Source organism: Podarcis erhardii (assembly GCF_964252035.2).
Source record: "Podarcis erhardii genome assembly, chromosome: 7".
Classification (NCBI taxonomy): Eukaryota; Metazoa; Chordata; class Lepidosauria; order Squamata; family Lacertidae; genus Podarcis; species Podarcis erhardii.
In genome coordinates, this window is record NC_138511.1 from 48,903,490 (window position 1) to 48,923,426 (window position 19,937).

General features: G+C 41.7%; 1 protein-coding gene across 5 annotated transcripts in view; it reads left to right on the top strand.

Annotated features, from left to right (window-relative positions):
• Positions 1–19,937, top strand: part of CDH8 (cadherin 8) — a 234,424-nt gene that overhangs the window by 167,447 nt on the left and 47,040 nt on the right. For all 5 annotated transcript variants that reach the window (XM_081871927.1, XM_081871929.1, XM_081871928.1 and 2 more), the window contains one exon: positions 3,260–3,396. In XM_081871927.1, the coding sequence (XP_081728053.1) occupies positions 3,260–3,396 (137 nt within the window). The remainder of the gene's footprint in view (positions 1–3,259; positions 3,397–19,937) is intronic.

Below are 19,937 nucleotides of genomic sequence, written 5' to 3' on the forward strand. Positions count from 1 at the left end.
CTTGGAAAGTTCATTTTTAAAGAACATGTCCAAAAAAGAACTAATTGCAGTTCACACCCATCCATTTACAAAACAAACTAATTCAGTTCCCGATTCGATTCAAGTTCAGCCAAGCAGCAATTTTGCTACAAGCTGCTGTGCTGAAGGGAAACATGCTTTATAAGACTTTAAAAGCAAACAGAGATACAGAGGGAAATAGGGTTTTACACAACAGGAGAGGTTTGAATAAAGCAGAGATGGAAAGAAACTGAGAGGGGAAAGTGCTGATTTTAAACAATGACAGAGGTTTCAGTAGAGTGAGCAGGGGGCTGGACGGGGAGAGTGGCAGTTTAAAACAAGGTTTGAGCACAGTGAGAAGGGAGTTGGGAAAGAAATTCTGTGCTTGCTCTTTGGTGTTAGCTTCTATTCTGTATCCATTGCTGCTAATTCTCCTTGTTAAAACTGGTTTTAACAGCAACACAATAACCCCTCAGTGTCCCTGCCTATTCAAACCTCTGACATTGTTTGAGTACAGTGAGAAGGGAGGAGCACTGAAAAAATTAAGACTGCTTTAAACTTCTCCCTCTTCCATTCTTCAGCTGCCTCATTTGTGAGATATAAAGGATGCAGAGCCCTTAAATAGCCCATAGTACCTTCTCACAATCATGTATTTCACTTCTGGTACCATGTACAGTCATACCTTGGGTTACAGACGCTTCAGGTTGCGTGTTCTTCGGTTGAGCACCGCGCCGAACCTGGAAGTACCAGAACAGATTACTTCGGGGTTTCAGCACTTGTGAATGCGCAGAAGTGCTAAATTGCTCTTTGTGCATGCGCAGAAGTGCCAAATCACAACCCACGCGTGCGCGGACACGGCACTGTGTGTTGCAAACACTGCGGGTTGTGAACGTGCCTCCTGCATGGATCACGTTCGCAACCTGAGCATCCACTGTATTGTCTTCAATACAAAGTTCTAGATTTAGTGTAGTAATTTAGAAGAGAGAGTTTATTAACAAGCAAACACCCATATATGTATGAGATTCATCAAATGGACTTAATATTCTCTAACTGAGCAAGCTAACTGGCAGTCTGAAGAAAAGGAGGGGATGGTGGCTTCATAATTGAGCAAAATGTGAAAAGGGTGTTTAGTGGCTGCAAGGTGTGGGAGGAGGAAGATGCAGGAGGTTTCCATGTGGGTGGTTTGTTGGTAACAATGGTTGTACAAAAGGAGGAGGAGGATGCATAAACATGGGGGTGAATGTGAAAATGGGTGCAAAGCAGGGCTGCAGAATAGAAGAGAAATGGCTTTATAAAAGGGTTTGGGAAGGTAAAAAATAAACTTAGTAGTTTCACAGGGTTCTTCTTTGGCGATCACTCATAGCCAAGTAAGATTGTCTTCTATAAACACGGTTTTAACAATGAGTCCATAAGTGACTGTGGAGACCAATTCTGCATCCACACGTCCTTCCACAGTGGGGACATTTCTTTCTGGGCAGGTAAAGGGCTAGGGACTTAATGTGGGGGGGATGGCAGATGAGTTTGCATACTGTGTAAGGAGGGGTACAACTCCCAGTCAATGTATATTTTTTCTCAAAAGATGTACAGTGGTACCTCGGGGTAAGTACTTAATTCATTCCGGAGGCCGTTCTTAACCTGAAACTGTTCTTAATCTGAAGTACCACTTTAGCTAATGGGGCCTCCTGCTGCTGCTGTGCTGCCAGAGCAAAATTTCTGTTCTCATCCTGAAGCAAAGTTCTTGACCTGAAGCACTATTCCTGGGTTAGCAGAATCTGTAACCTGAAGCGTATGTAACCTGAAGCGTATGTAACCTGAGGTACCACTGTATTCTCAAAATATGGAATATTCAGAAAGGGTGAAAATGTATTTTTGTTTGTTTTTTATTTATTAAGTTTATTTCCAATTCACTTGCCAGCTTCTCTTCGATGTACAGATCAGGTTGCCCCCCATGGCAGAGTATCTGTTTTTCATGCAGAAGGACCCAGATTCAATCCCTGGTGTCTCCAGGTAGGGCTGAAACCCTGCCTGAAACCCTGGAAAGCCTCTGTCAGTCAGAAAAGGCAATAGTGTACTAGGTGAAGCAATGGTCTGGTTTAGCATAAGGCACCTTCCTGTGTTCTTAGCAGATTTATCTGAGTTGCTCAAGCATCGTCATCACCATCTCACTTCTCAATATGACATAATATATCTAACCCAGTTTGATGCTTCCTAGTAATTCATCCCTGCATGCTGAGGCAGAAAGCTGAGGAGATGCAAAATAGTTGTGGTGTGATGTTGTGCAATGCCATGCTTTGGAACAACAGTCATTATAGTCCCTTATATAAATTCACCACTAGGATTTAGTGAAGCCCCTCAAAGCTGTGACTGCTGTACCATATCAGTACTTTCAATCTCACTCTCTTTCTCTCATTGTGCGTGACCCACCAGAAATTGTGAGGCTTAATTTTCCAGTTTGGTTTCTTTTACAAGTAATGCATTAATAAAACAAGTATATGAAAATGGACCAACATAAAAGCTTTCCTGGAGATCTTGCAGGGAGTTCTAAATCACCATTTTGTTTAATGCACTGTTGGAACAATTTACTGCAGCTCTTTCTTGTTAGTCAAGCTGGCTTCTGTGTTAAAGCTGCATAATGTACCTGCACATTCTCATTTGCAAGCTCTGCTTAGCTGTCAGATCAAAGTTGTTTTGTTAGAAACCAATGATGTCAATCCATAAAGCAGCCAATCTTTCTGGTTTTTTGGAAGTGTTTTACCAGTAAAGGGTTGTTAACCAGCTATTGTCCACAGTTATGCTTAAACATAAGCAGGTGACGTATTCACTTAATTAATCAGAAGTGGTGTTTGTTGGGATAAGAACATTAGTTGCATCTTGTAAAAACAGGAGCCCTGCCTGCTTAATGTATTGACAGAATTATCAGCAGTTGCTATGAAATACAGCACAGGTTGTCCAATAAATGTGATGGATCATCTAATTAACTCTTGATTCGCAGTAGCTTTTAAAAGATGCTACCTACTGATCTCGATGACAGCTTCTAACCTTCGTCCTGAGAGGATGCAGCTAATTACTCCTTGGGCTATAATTCTGTTTCTTGATTCTCAGCCCATCATTTTTTGTCTTATAAATTATAACACGATTGAGCTCCACAAATCCACTGGGGCTATAAAGCTGCTCTTTGTGATGGATTGCTTAGATTTTGTTACAATGCATTTAGGCCAAACAAATGTCTTTTAAGTAAATTTCAAGGATGTCCATTTTGTAGGTTTTCCATTGATCGAAACACTGACCTTGAGAGGCAGTTCAACATTAATACGCAGGATGGAAGGATAACACTCGCAACTCCACTGGACAGAGAAACCAGCACATGGCACAACATAACCATTGTGGCAACTGAAGACAGTAAGTGATTGCCCCTTAGTACTTGGGTTTGTTTGTTTTCCTTTTATTGGCTTCTGATGAATGTTTAATTAAAAAGCCTTCATGTGCCACTTGGCAAGGACAACTGTCTACTGTGCCTCCTATGCTTGCATTATTGTCTATATTATATATGTAAATATAGATAGATATAGTTTGTAGCCCTTACTTGATGCTGCATGGATATTCCATAAAAATATTGCATTTTGAGATTTGCAATGCTATTCCATTTCTTGCTGACTGAGATTTGTTTTGGTGGAGCAGGTATCCAGAGCTAGATGTTTTATGGCCTCCGGTGCAGTGATGCCCTGATCTGTGAAATGCAGCAGGAGTGAGAAACCTCTGGCCTACGTTGGTCCATTAGGGTTTCCAATATAACCCAGATGCCATTTCCCCCCCTCCCCCAGCCACCTGCTGCTGTTATATGCATATCAGGCGTGAGGCAGGAAGAGACATGGATGACAATACACAATCACAAGCCTCAAAGTGTGCTGCTGATATTGCATGGGCCAGGAAAAACAGGCAAAGACACAGGCACTTTAGAGCATCATGCATGGCTCCTTTCAAGCCCTGCATAGTCCTTTAAAGTCCCAGCTTCAGGACGTCAAAGCACCCAATCAGCTGGTGTCATTGTGACATCAGCTTACTGGCAGGTTTCCCATGATCATACCCATGAGGCTATGATCAGATAAGGATGTGGCCTCTGGAGCCAAAAGATTTTCCCATTACTGCCTTACAGGTATGACTGGCACTGAAAGTGATATCATGTTGGCACTAGGTTAAGAGTTATTTATTTACCCACACATTTTAAGTTTTGTAATTTGATTAGAGTTTAGCCTGCTCTTTTGTTTTTAGATGCTTTTGGGGGCAATTGATGGTGTATTTAAGTATGCATTGTTGTCTGCTTTATGATTTGGTTGTTTCCTGTTCAGTATTCCATCCTGATATCTATGTTGATGAAGAGCAGGTTATAAATATTTTAAATAAAGATACACACTTCACTTATTTCCCCTGTGAATAAATGAGCATTTCATGCATGTATGGATGCTATGGCCTGTCGGCTATGCAAATAAAGTCTATTGACCAGCATGCATGGATGATTTTACCCATCCCCATCTCAGATGCAATACAGAACTTAACAGTCTGCAGGAGACATATTGCCAGGAATCCTTCTCTTGGTAGATGCTGAGTTCTTGGCTTCTTCTTTTCTTTTTTTTTGTTTTAAGAAAGCATTGCAACCCTTGCTTTTCTGCCTGTTGTTCACATGTTTTGCCAAGCCAACACATGGATTCCGTGGATCAGGAAATAGTGCTGGCAAAGCGTTATAGGTAGTGATGACACCAAATTCCACCATTTTTGTTTGGGAATATGAGTTATGCATGTCAGGAAACAATGCTGGCAATTCTAAGTAGTGATGACACCAGCTTCCCTAATTCCTGGTTTAGGGATAGGATTCTCAGTGACTGCTAACACTCAGTTGAAATACGAGGCAAACACTATGGTCTGAGAATTCATGTCCTCACTTCATGTCCATAGCACACACCTGCTTTCAAAACATGTATCCCAACTTCCTAGCATCTGCTTGAGCAGTTTGGTGTTACATAGAAGGACCTGGCATACTGCTACAGTTGTGAGCAAGACATCAAATAGGGTGGAGGGAGAAGCAGATAAAGTATACCCCTCTCTTCCTTTCTCCTTTTCACAGCCCCGAATAGAGCAGCAGCAAGAGGAAGATGAGTGGAGGGAAGGGATTGGGGGGCAGGCAGTAGGGCAGTTGTAAGGAAAGGAGCTGCGAGACTCATAAGGGCAGCTGGAAGGAAACAACTGGTCCTTGTCATGCTCTTAATGGCATCATCAAGACATGATGGGGTCCAGCTGATTTATAATGGGACTTGGGGATAAACTGATGCATTTTTACAAGTCTGGATAAAAATATTTCAGCTTTATCAATCCACTTAATGAGTCCTATTGAGAGTTTGCTCTACTGCAAATTGTAGAATACTGATGAACAAAGAATGTGAAATATCATCCTTATAGTTTACTATTGGTTCGACAGCCATTCACAAAACGAGAGGAATTTAGAAGGTTGTCCCAAAACACCTGCACTGAAAAGCATCTAGATCAGAGAGCTGTTGTATTTGGATTCTGCTTGTGGGCTTCCCATAGGCATCTGGTTAGCCAGTGTAAGAACAGAATGCATGACCACATGGGCCTTTGATCTGACCCAATAGAGCTTTTCTGTTGTTCTTATCTAGCCCAATGTAAAACAAATGAACAAAAAATGCAAACAAACAAACAAACCCTGTTCCATGTCACTTAGCTAATCCCCAGGCATCTTATTGAGATATGCTATACTTGCAACTGATTTTTCCTCATTAATTGTCATATTAAATCCTATTAATTCACATTTTACTGAGAAATCAGAGAATGCTGTGATTTCTCTAGACCAGGCTTCCTCAGCCTCGGCCCTCCAGATGTTTTTGGCCTACAATTCCATGATCTCTAGCTATCAGGACCAGCGGTCAGGGATGATGGGAATTGTAGTCTCAAAACATCTGGAGGGCCGAGGTTGAGGAAGCCTGCTCTAGACATTCTATGTAAGGATGAGTTTCGGTTTGATATTGGGAGAGCTATATCATTATAATACAAAATTGTTGTATAATGCCCAATACAGTACATCCTTCTATTCCAATTGAAGACTACCAGTCAATACTGTTGCATGCCACCCCTATCTCTGAGCTGTTGTGAGATTTGAGAAGTTATGCTGGTTCTGTTTTTCTTTGTAGAAATGAGGCACAGCAGAGACTGTGTCTTTATATGGCTTATTTGCACATATATACAACCTAAGTATATGATTGAGGGGTTCACATCCTTTTGTAAAGTCTGAAATCAGAGCAGTAGTAGCCAATGTGGTGGTCTTGGGATGTTGTTGGAGTACAACTTAGGAACATAGGAAGCTGCTTTAGGAAGTCAGGTCATAGCACAGTAGAGTCTACATTGACTGGCAGAGGTTGCCCAAGGTTCTAGGCAGGTATTTATTCCCAGCCTTCAGTCCCAGTTGGGGACTGAACACAGTGGCCAGCTTTGGCCTGCTGTATAAGCATAGGAAACTCTGAGTGACTAGAAAACATACAAAGCATCCTAGTCACGTGGAAAGTTTCTACATGCGTAGACTTGTTCATGAATTCTATGTCCTTCAAATGAACTATTATTTTATTTATTTATATCCCACCGTTTCCCAGATGGGGCTCCAGGCAGTTTACAGGTTAAATATAAACAGCTAAAAACACAGAAAAGATGTGCTAAAAAGCTATTAAACACACACACAAGTTTAAATATCATCTATTAGAACACAGATATAATTGAAACAAAAACATCACAGCATCAGCCCTTTTCTTAAAGACAGCCATGAATGTGTGTAGGTGGAACCTATCATCATGCCCCCCCTCCCATGTATACCACTTTAATGGCCATGGGAAACCCTGAGAAGTGTAGTTTGTTAAGAGTGCTGGGAACTATAGCTCTGTGAGGTCACCACCCTTAACAAACTACAGTTCACATGATTATCCAAGTCTGCTAAAGTGGTAGACTAGTGCTTTAAATCCATGGTGTGGATGTGGCCATTGTATCTTATTTTAATGGCTAAAAAGGACCATCTTCTTACTTGCATGGGTTCTCTGAAGTGTAAGTTCCATATAATAAGAGATAAACTCAAGAAGAATGTCTTGCATTGATGCTGCATTGTGATTATCCTTTGTCTTACTTGAGAGAATTGTTTTATAGCTGGCTGACTGCCTAAATGTATGAGTTGACAATCTATTCTACTTGTTATCCTTTAAGAAAATCTATTTACAAAAAAGAAAGGTTCTTTTCATCCTTAAACGTATTTTATGGGCCAATCTTTCCTTCTAACATAATTCAGTATAAGTGACATCTCATCTCAACCTGTGCTTTTAAGGTCTCTCTCCAATTCTCCCAAGGCTTGTTTATCTCTGCCATTTAAATAACAAGGAGTGAACATGATATGGTTTGCTAATCCAAGAGGCTAATTCCACTCCCTTCCCTTCGTACAGCTTCCTGCGTGTTTGACATATTCACTAGGTAAATAAATAAACACATTTTTTGAGATTACTTAATAATGCATGTCAAGAAGAACAGTTAATTCAACTGGATGTGTGTGAACAAAAGTAAAATAATAAAAAATAAGCCAAAGACAAAACAAATAACAAATAACTCAGGTGGGTAGTAAAGGTTTGTGGGATTTACATACTCCAGCAGCAGATGCAAGAAATCAGGGGTAGGTGTCAGTGGAGAATTTTTTCCAAACTGCAAGACAAACCATGTAACAGATCAATAATGCTTTAATTTCATTCAAAACTCACTGTCCTCCAGCCTCTTCAAGGTATGAATCTTATTTACACATACTTGATCCATCCTTAAAGATGTATGCATTCATAATACTTCAGCTTCTTTTCCTTTTCAGTCTTTCACTCTGCATAAATCCAGAAATCCAGTTTTATGATTTTTGCCTCTCTTTTAAAGGTATCTTCTAACTGCATATTTATTGAATGAATCTTGAAATAAAAAATATGGTGAAACCCTGCACCCATTCTTAAAGGATCCAGTGTCTTATTTTTAAATTATTCAAACATTTGCCGAATGCACACAAATTAGAATCCAACAATAATTTTTGTTACAAGCCACCCCAATCTCTGCCAAGTGGTGCATGAGTTTCCAAGGGTCTTGGCCCTTCACCAGGGTCTATGATATATGGATTATTTTACACACACAGTGTATATCTTTAGCCTTCAGTGGAGGGGCACACAGCAACAGAACCCCAAAGCGTGTCAGCTTATGCTTCCGGCAGCAGCATCAGCATCATTTTTGCTCTGCAGCCTATCTTAGTCTCCAGGGAACATGCAGTCATGGTTCCTTTTCTGCTTCCTGGTGCCATCTTGCCTAATTCTGCTGTTCCTAAAAACCAAGCCCTCTTTATTCATTTGTATTCTAATACCCAGTTCTCTTGATACTTTGGTTAGTATTTGGTTAGCCAATGGTTAAACCAGGTGTCAGACAAACAAAGGTGTTTGTCTGACTTCATCAACACCAGTTGACTGAATAGGATTAAAGGCTGGTACACACTTAGGATATTTACCTAGGTAATTAACTATTTACATGCTAATTGATGGTGCTCAGAAGTAGGTCCACACACATATTCCAATACACATGGATCTTGAGGTACATTCTTGAGGTCTTATGCATAATCTTTACACATAAATACTAATTAAACACCCCGAACCCCCTTCTAATACACACTGAGACTGTCTTACAACATATCCCAGTTATAACATACAAGTTCTGATTAAATCCCAATATTTACTGAACTTAAAAATTTAGCACCATAGATCTATTGCATTATAAAAAATATATTCTTGCACTAATAAGAAACCCTGTCTCCCAAAATGGCATGAGGAAGGTCAGCAGTAGCAGAATAGTTGCTTTGTATGCAGAAGGTCCCACGTTCAAATCTCAACATCACATCTCTGGGTTCAGATCAGGAATTCTAGAGATGCTGCTAACCAGAGTAGACAATACTGAGCTAGATGTACCAAAGGCAGCTTCCTATGTTTCTGTGACATCCAACTGCGTCTCCCTGCCAAGGAAAGACTTCCACTCATACAATGGGCAATCCCCTACCTCTCTTCCCAACCCACAGCCTCATTTGCATGCTCAAAATCTGATCCACAAAGTTGGGAACCCTCCAGAGCAGATTTAGTGGAAGGGCACAGGGGAGCTGCAGGCACAAGGAGAAGAATGGGGCATCCTGTTTTATGAGTAGATCTCTGCTTCCTTCAACCTGGTCTCTGCCAGCTATGACTGCCTGCAATTCAATTCAATTCAAGATTGCTCTGCCTGCTTGCAGATTCTTATTGCATTCATACAGTGGCCCTTTAATTCCAACTTTCATTCTGGTGTGTGTGTATGTGTGTGTGAGGCTGTTTGTGGCTGTGTGTATAGCAACTGGACTCCTTATAGCCGATGGGCTTAATAGCTACTGTCACAGCCACCCAGGTGGGTCCCAGCTCACGAGAGACCTTACTCCGTTGTAGTTTACTTACAGGAAAAGTTTATTGAAGATAATTGCTTCTTTCACAGTTCAGCATTGTGGCTGTACGTCTGTTACGTTAGACCGCCGAAGTCCCCCTCTGACTCCTCCCCTCCTCCACACCAACTTAATAGCCTGGCTCTAGACCACCTCTTCCTCTCCTTTCTTTTCCGCAGGGTCTTTCTGCCCCCCTGGGTTCTCTCTTTCCGGGATTCGCCTGAGGCTGAATCCTCTGCCGCCTCCTGCCCCCTCCTTCTGGCTTTGGGGCCGGGCTCCTCCTCTGAGCTTTCCCCACTTCCGCGCGCCTCTATGTTTGAACTTGGCGCGCGTACGTTGCTTTTGACCTTTCCTTCGTCCTCTATACTGCCCCCTGTTCCACTCTCTACCCTTTCCGGCTGAACACCTTGCTCCAACCCCCTCTCTCTGTTTTCTCCTGTTCCTCCTCCCTCCGAGAGGCTGACAACTCCACCCCCTTTACTCCGTTCCGGCTGAGACCCCTCTGACAGCGTCTGTGCTTCACTGGGCTTTCTCCCCTCCTTCCCTGACTTTTCACAGCTTCTCTCTTCTCCTGCTTTTCGCCTGATCATGCTAGCTCCCTTTTGGGAATCCTCTGACTCACTGCTTAGGCTCATAGATTCCCTTCGAATTCCGTCATCTTCTTCCTCGTCTCTCTCTCCCTCCTCCCACTCGCTTTCCGTCTCCTCTGCCATCTCCTCACTTCTCCCAGAAACCCTGACATCCACCATTAAGATGATAAGGTTGTGTGTGTGTGTGTGTGTGTGTGTGTGTGTGTGTGAAAACATTGCCTTCTGGCTGAGCTTGAAAAATCACAGTAGGATATTTCTAAATTTGTCTGGCAGTGGAAGATGCCAAGAGTTGTGAACAAAATCAGGCAGATGCTGTAGAAAAGGGTTGAATGCCCACCTCCAATATTAAACTATATTTTTATGTAGCATAAGTGATCCAAAATAAGCAATGGATTTAAAAATAAAAGTAAATAAGGTTGAAAATGGTTTGAGCAAACCACACACCTTATGGATTAAAACTAAATGAAAAGGACACAAAAACCAACACGCAACAATAATGCTGTGATATTATGCTATTAAAAACCTAGGATAGAGTAGGACAGTTTGTTTCTCCAGAGAAATCCTCCTTAAAAGCATTTTGCTTGAAAAAGATTTTGACCTGAAAAAGATTCTGGGGCCCTTTAAGTTTTGGATCGACCACAAAACCATAAGACATATGGATTTTCTCAGGGAACAGAGATTTTGTTCTTATGAGAAAATTGTACAGATGATGGCCAGGGTTAGATATACTCTTTCTGAGTTCTTTCAAGGAAAACGTTATAAGAATTATTTTTTGAGGGGTGGGTCTGAGGGAAGCTGGCATAAATAAATAATAGGATTATTTTTTTAAGTGAGTGAAAACAAGGGGCATGATTTCAAAGAGCTACAAATAGCTTTAGAAATTAGCAAAGACAAAGTGTGACAAAGGAATGGACTCCCTTGGAAGGTGGTAGATATTTTTAAATAGATGAATGGCCATCTGTCAGGGAGTCTTTAGCTCTGATTCCTCCATTACAGGGGGTTGGACTAGATGACCCTTGGAATCCCTTCCCACTGTACAGCTCTATGATTTTATGACTTATCAGAGGTACTATGCTTCTGGAAAACAACAGTGAGATATGGGGGTGTGCAGAAAATGTGCTATTACTTCTAGAAGTACAGAAATTTTCCACATTGTTTTGCAAATTCATCCTCGCTATGGACTAAGGAAAGTGTATGACTAGTCATCAGTAAGCACATTCAGCCATTAGTGTCTATATGTTGCCCCCAATAATATGTGCCATCTTTATGACATTTCCTGAAACTGTAATTTGTTTTCTGCAATGAAGATGAGTCCCCATCCCTCCTCTCTTTCTGTAACCCTCTGGGAAACACTAGCAGTTTTTCCTTGCCGGCAGACTGCCAAAATAAGACTGTACACAGCTACGTGCCTAGAACAAGGCCATAGATTTTATTAGCATTCTCTTTGTAGCATCTGCTGTAGATAAATCCAGTTCACAACCTTGCAAAGGGGAATTCTATCGTGCCTTTACCAGGATGAATCTCTCCTCCTTGCACATACTATGAAACACTCTAGGGTGTTTCAAAGGAACTGTAACCAGTCCCAGTGCTTCGAGTACATGGAGAAGGCTCTTGTGAATGACTGCAAAACTTTAGTGAATTCCTCTTTCTCCATACAATGGGGGTGGGAAACATGAAGCCCTTCAGATGTTGAACCTCAGCTCCCATCATCCCCAATCAGCATGGCCAGGGTTCTGGGATGATGGAAGTGGGAGTCTAGTAACATCTGGATGGTCTCAGGTTCCCCATCCATTGCATATAGCCTGGGACCAGGGCACCTCAAGGATTGATGATGACTCCCATGTGAGAGTCCATACCCAGAGATAATCTGAGGAAACCTTTCTCTGGCTTCACCCACCTGCTAAAGTCAAGTGGCTGGGGATCAAAGTATTGCTAGGCACTGGGGGAACCATTTTGCTAGAATGACCCTCACTGGAGGGCTGGGGGGATGGTGCCCTGGTAAAATTTCAGACATCATACTTGCTGTCCTATGGAATTCTTGAGTAAATGTAGTTAGGAGAGATTTAAAACACCCTCCCCTCCTCTGCTGCTTCAGTGCAACATGGGTCATGTATGAGTTCCCCACCAGTCCCATCCTTAAACATAACCTTGGTTGGGTTCATCTAGTCCAATGATGGAGAACCTGTGACCCTCCAGATGTTTTTGGGTTTCAACTTTCTACAGATGAAGCTGCAAGCAATTTAAGTTCCACAGCATTGTATCTTTGTTTACTTTCCCCTTCTCCTCCTATGTGTTTTTGTGATAGTGTCTCATCTTCAGAATGCCGCTTTTAGAACCGTGGCTCTGAAGCCCACTGTTAAGAGCCTTAGGTGCCAGGAAAAAATGAACTGAATCCTTCAGGCATTTTATCTTAGGATGTTGTTTTATTGGCTGCTAGTTTTGAAAGCTCCCCCCCCCACACACACAAATACCTACCCACCAAGTTGGGCTTTGTTTATGTACTGTACCATATTTTACTCTGTGGTTGCTGGGATCTGTTTTGCTTTTTATTTTGCTCTTTCTGTTTTCATGTTGTTGGAGTTTATTATTATTTGCAAGCTGCCTCCAAAATGCTTTTGATGAGGCAAGGCTGTAAAAATAAATAAATGCCTGAAGCATTGCTACCTGGAAAACCCTCCAACTGCCTTCTGGCCATGTTGCGTGGAAGAATGTAGTTCTTCCAATTTTTCCACCTACTATAGAGATTCATTCTCCAAATACTATAAGTTGCATTGCAACAAGGACAGCAACAAAGGCCTAAGCAAGCCATGTTGCTATAGAAAGGGACAAGTATGGGGCACTACAAATATATTTCTGGCATGCTCTGGCATCTGAACTACCTCCTTGTTCACTCTTAGATAGTATTCAAGTCTGTTATACTTCTCAAACCCTAAGCACAGTGGAGGCTGGTTCATTAAGGCATATGGGACATTTCACCACCAACCTCTGTATGCTATCAGCCAGCCACCACCTGCCTGCTTTCCTATTTACAACCATTCCCAGGAAATGTTCCGCTTCCTCCTTAGTCTCAATGTTGCCCTTGTAGAACTCAGCAAGGAAGGGGATGAGGACAAAACTATAATTGGTTGGCTCTTATTGTCATTGGCTCTAGCTTCCCCTACTGTTTTGGCACCCTGGATCCACCCCACAAGTCTCAATGGGTACCAGCCAGTACCACCTTAGCAACTTAGGCGTACCCTACAAATTGCACTGCAGATACACAGAAGAGAGGCCCAACGATCTCCTTCTCTCTTGGAAAACACCCCCCAATGCCCCTCACTGTCCATTTTCTCCCAACATTTTCTAGATCCTTGTTTGCAAATTAAGAATGGGTTCAGAACACTGCTTTTGACAGTTTGCATCTCCATGGATAAAGCTTCAACATATAATCAAGCCTTGAGATACAAATGAGTTTTGCCATCAAATGCTAAAATACAGGTGAAAAAAAGACAGCTTGGCATATGGTTTAATAGTTGCAGACAGATCTCCCACTCCTTCTCCATTTCCAAACGACATGCATTTATTTAATGATTATTTTTACTTTAACAAGTGAGTTAGTTGTGTCATTAGAAATAGAAAGAGCAGCCAAGAGGGGAACAAGAATTGGGGAATCTTGTGGCTAATGCAGCCTTGGTTTGGAAGCTGTGGGCTAGAATTTTATGAGAAGGCTCATTTTCTATTGGAAGAATCATGACCTTTGGAGAACAAAAGAAAAATGAACCATGGAACCCTTCTAGACATTAGGGAAATACCAGTTCGAACAACCGTCACCTTACAAGGCCTCTCAGCATGGTGCAAACATCTGTACTTTTGTGTTGAGTGTACTGTGAACAAACCACATTTCTCTAAGGCCAAATCTTGCAGGGAAATAGAATCAGTATTGTCATATTTTGAAGCGTATGTTACAGTCCTGCTATATCTCAAAAATGTAAGCATAATTTCATATGTTCTTTTACTTATACCCACCCTTAAAACAATCCTAAAATTGTAATCTGTGACTGTAAGTACACAAATAGATGTCGCTGGGTTGTCATCTGTATGGCCTTTCTCATTGACATCTATTTTTACCCCGCCCATCTGACTGGGTTTCTCCAGCCACTCTGGGTGGCTCCCAACAGAATATTAAAAACACAATAAAACATTAAAAACTTCACCAAACAGGGCTGCCTTTAGATGTCTTCTAAAAGTCAGATAGTTGTTTATTTCCTTGACATCTGATGGGAGGCTGTTCCACAGGGTGGGTGCCACTACCAAGAAGGCCCTCCCTGCAACTTCACTTCTCACAGTGAGGGAACTGCCAGAAGGCCCTCGGAGCTAGACCTCAGTGTCCAGGCTAAACAATGGGGGTGGAGACTCTCCTTCAGGTTTTCTGGGTCAAGGCCATTTATACCCTGCTCTCCAGCTCTAAAGGGATTTTCAAGAGTGACTAAATAATGAAAAGCAGCTATTTAAAACAGCAATCATAGCATTTAACATACCATTAGCAAAAGCAGATAATGCTTAAAAAAGGACACAAAAATTTAAACCCATGGCAGTAGGAAAATAAATACCAGTGTACCTAAAATCCCTGTGAGAATGAAGTATATTATACCAAAGTTGGTGCCAGGTGAACCTCTCTGGGGAGGGAACTATAAATACTGGGTGCCACAACTGAAAAAAGGGCAATCAGGTCACCACCCACTTTAGATTATGTTGGGACCTGAAAAAGATCTCAGAAAGATACAGACAAATGTGTCATTTTTTTATTCTTTTTGATATTCAATAAAGTCCAGTTTATCACATATCCACTTTGGTTTGAGTTTGTTCTTTAAACATTTGTCAGCATGCATTTTTTTTCTTGGTAGAATGTCTCTTTGTATGCTATTTTCACTAATGTATGGATATTTATGCACACTTCCCTCTGATATGTCCCCCTGGTTTAGTTGGAAAAATGCACCCCAAAATTCTTTGAAGTGTGACTTTTGAAGGACAGCTGTGTTTCATTGAGTGTATCTTTTCAGGAAGTGTGAGTAGGGTTGGCTCACGTTACAATATGAACTGAAACAAAATTCACATCTACCTGTAGTCTCAGGCTCCATGTATGGTAGTGTGAGAATAAGGCATCACTGAGGTACAGTCAGGTAAACAGATGTGGATGCAGATGGAGGGCATTGATTTACACAAAAAGGAGTGTGCAGAAGAGGACTGAAATGAAAGAGCCAGTGAACTCAGCTACTCATATGCCAAGGTAAGCACTAGAGCAGCAAGTGGGCACTCTGGGAAAGTTTTAGAATTAAAACTGAAGAATTAAAACTAAATAACCCAATGACAGCTGCAGCTTCAGGTATAGGCTTTATAGTGCACCAGGGCTTGTTGCCTTGGGCCCACCTCTTCCAACAGTTGTTTAGCAGCCCCCTGGGCTCTATTGGTTCTAGATGTATGCTGAGTAGTCTGCTGGTAATGGTGCCCCTGCTCCCTGCCTGGCTCTTATATCAGAAGTGAACTAGGCTAGGGAGAAAAGTGCTTGAAGCAACCAAGCACAGCAAGGAAAAGCTGAGGAGGGAGGATAGGTTGCATCCCACCTTCACAAGCTCCTTTTCTAATAAAGTATAGGATACTCACACATGGGTTTTATTACATGCCTATATCTCCATGGCCAGCTTACCCTTGACAAATACATGTAACATGCCAATGTGGCCAATGCAAAGAGGAATGTCATGCAAGGACATACATCAGAGAGTCTCAAGGTTAGCCAAAGCTGATTGAATATTTGGCACTTGGTGAAAATCCTGCCTTTGCTGCAATTTAATGTGTTAAATGGCTTTTCAAAGGGAGGATGAAGCCATGTCCATTCAGCAGGGAATTTATGGAATCATGGAATTTATGGTGATGACCACTGGTTTTGATGGCTTTAAAAGGTCATTAGATAAATTCATGGAAGATCTGTCTGTTTATGGCTTCTAGTTATGATGGCTATATGAAACCTCCAGCCCCAGAGGCACTATGTCACCGAATACTAGTTGCTGGAGGACAGCAAGGAGAGGGGACAATGGCTTTGATGTCTTGCTTGTGGGCTTTCAAGAGGCATCAGGTTGGTCCTTGTGGGAAACAGGGTAAGGACTAGGTGGAGCATTAATTTGATACAGTGGGCTTCTTTGCATGCTCTTATGAATCTACCCATGGGGGCAACCATCTTTTTTTCCATACAGTAAAGCTACTAGGGACAATGTATGGGAGGAGGGTTGGTACAGGGGGTGGGGGCAGCCATCTTTTTCTCTGTACAAATCCCCACGAAGTAAAGATGTAAGAAAGCATTATTTTCCATTCCACCGTGTCATTGTACATGCCACTGTTTCCCTTCCCCTGCACTTCATATCCCACCAAAAACTACACCATTCATTTCAATGTCCACTGTGGTGAAATCTCATAGCCTACATTATTTAATTAGTTGTGTGGGTTATGTTGTTATTGCATTCCTTTCAATGTAAAGGAAACACAATGTAATGGGTGGGGACACAGAATGTATTCATAGAATAATTGAACTGTACTGTTGGAATGGACTATGAGGGTAATCTAGTCCAACCCCCTGTAATGCAGGAATCTCTTGTCCAGTGTGGGGCTCAAACCCACAACCCTGAGATTAAGAGCCTCATGCTCTACTGACTGAGCTACCCTAAACTAAAATCACATTTGCTTGGTTGGTTGCTGTTACAAACATGGGACAAATAAGTGATACCAGAAATTTCCACTCCTGTTTCTTTTTTCGGCAGAATTCCCCAACATTCCTACCAAGAAGTGACTGTGTGTTATTATGTTCATAACTTCCTGGGAGCATTTCAAAACTGGGTTGTTGTTTTTACCACATTGCCATAAAACAGGTATTAGGTGTTCTAAGCAACTGTAAAATGCTAAAGAGACAACCCTAGGGCTATGTCATAAGTCCAGTATGGACCAATGCACAGATCAGTTCACTGACTTGCAACTTCATTCATAGATCTACATTCCAGTTTGTGCATGGGGTCCAAGACAGTGGTGTGTGTGTGTGTGTGTGTGTGTGTGTGTGTGTGTGTGTGTTTAGGTTTGCTCCAGAATTAAGAGCTAACCAATATCCTCTTCATCCTTAGGAAGTAGGCCACAATCCACCAGGAATTTCTCTTGTACAGTCCCCATTGAAAACAGACTGTTTTGTGGAAGAGCAAAAGAACACAATTAACAGATTGGATTAAAGTGCTACCTCTCATAAATTGCTGCTCACAGGGTGTCACTGCTTTTTCACTAATGCTGTTGTGTGACATATTTAGAGTCATTGCAAAATGTGAAGGAAGGGGAGGAAAACTCGTTTTTGCACATGAAGTCCTTTCTGTTACAGCTTACTTCAGATCTCACTTCCTCCAGGGAAATGGGACCCAGAGAATATTGGCAATCCCAGTGGAATTACACTCTAAGTAGCAGGCATCAGATGCAACAGAAAAGGTTTAAAAAACTATAATAGAACTTAAGTCTTTTGAATATGATCCCAATCAGTAGGCATCATGTGAATACTACAGTATTTATCACCATGGAAAGGCTGTTCTTTATGGAGTGACTGTGAAAATAATGATACCAAATGGTGCCATGTATTCGAGTTCCTGCTGGTTAAACGTTCCATATTTCCAGCATAATTATATGACATTTGCGTTGAAACAAAGACTGGAATGCATAGTGCATCAGGGAGAAAACTTTGTTTAGCTGAAAAGGATTTTTTCCCCCTTTTGAAAAGCTTTGGAGATTGTGCTGCATGGATCTGCAGTAGAGAGGTGATGTTATTATTTTTAATTGTGATTTATGCTTCTGAGAAGTAAATTTCTTCTGTAGAACAAATTGTCCCTGCTGAACATGTGAGAAACATAATCATTAAAATTGATAAATGGCAATCTCAACAAATTATCACTGAATATTTATCAAGTGTTTTAATTATTGGAAAGTTTGGAGAGCAGCTATTGTGAAGCTGGACAACGAAGTCGCACTTGCCACAATTAAACAACTGTTAAAATTCAAGGAAAATAGGATTTGAGGTCTTAAAAAATGCCTCCTAATGATCTAAATCATTTAAGATGCTTCTGTTGCTGCTAGTTCGGTCCTTGAGATAATAGGAGGTTTTTCACTTTCAATTGACATGGATTCAAATACTATTCCCACCTCCATGGGTGCAATTATTTAGCAATTGTGTAATAATGGGCATTCTTTAGAACTAGATTGTTTGGAAGAGACCAATGCACAGGAATATAAAAAGGCAGCAGTTTCTATTAAAAGAATAATAGAATTGTAGAGTTGGAAGGGACCAGAGGGGTCATCTAGTCCAATCCTCTGCAATGCAGGAATCCCTTTGCCCAATGTGGGGCTCCAACCCATGACTCTAAAATTAAGAGCCTCATACTCTACAGACTGAGCTCTGATGTCTGTTTGTCAGACTCAAAGCTGTTTCTGTTTGGCTTACAGTAGTTTGGCTTCTGTGAAATTATGTATCTCACTGTCTACAGAAGTATGTAACTTGTGTAGCTATTTACATACCGTAACTTGCATTCAAGTCAGTGTAAAGGAAACATCAACACAATGTTTTTAAAAGTCATTATCATCTGTGGACTTCCAAAGAAAAATAATGATGGTGTAAATCAGTGTTTCCCAACTGGGGGGACCCCAGGATATTCCAAGGGGGCCACAAGTGAAAAATGCGTAAACAGGGGCCACAGCACGAGGCTAGGGGGCCACAGAGGGAAGTGAGAAGTGAAGGGAAAAAAACTTTCTTCTTTTATCGTCTTGGCCAATCACAAGCGGGTAAGGGGGTGGCCCACCAGGGCCTAACGCTCCTTTTTGCTACATGCATTTTCTTGGAGCAGTCCTGGTTTGTTTCTGGCAGAAGAGGGTGATCACTGAGGCTCCTGTTTGACTAGTAGAGCCTGCAATCCAGAACCCCCAGGTAAGGTAAGTGTGGTGGTGAGGTGGCAATGGGTAGGGCTGGGTGAGCTGGAGCTGCTTCTTGCTGCTGCTAGTTCTGGGCCCGGTGGCAGCTTGGGCCTGACTCTGAAAGGTGCAGGGTGCAATCCACCCCAGCACCTAGCAGATCAGTGCCTTTGGATGTTGCTGAGGGGCTCAGGGCCCATCGGCAGTGTCAGCCAGGCGCTGCAAGGGCTAAAGTGGTGCTTCAGGTTAAGAACAGTTTCAGGTTAAGAACGGACCTCTGGAACGAATTAAGCACTTAACCCGAGGTACCACTGTATTCATATAGGCCTCTGTATATGCTGTTGTGGGATGCTTACTCTTCACTACCACATATAGACAAAGGTTATACTGTGCGTTGGCACAAAGCTTCTGTGTTGTGAACCTTTGATTCCAACACCTGAAAAGGCTTTTAGTAGATAGAATTGCTGAGCTGAAATCAAATTGATTCCATTCTCATCTCTTCCCATATTGTCTTATTTCATGTTGTAGCATAGAACATGTTAGAACCCTGGCAATTGAACAAGCACACACTTTTTCCCAGTTGATTTATTTTCCTATTTTCCTACTCCAGTTCGAAGTACCAGACTGATTTCAAAATCACTTCACACAAGAAGACTTTGACCTTGCTTCCAAGACTGTTCTGGGGTGGGGGGGAGACCACTAGAGGTGTAGGAGAGAAATTATGTTATTAAATCAGAAGAAGAAAAAGCAGAATGAAAATTACAGGGCCTGTGATTTGATCCCTTTCTTTCTTATTTTATGCTGTATCTAGATTCATTCAAAGGAAAGAGTCTATTGTGAGCCAGGGGTAATATGAAGTCAGAACATAAAGTGGG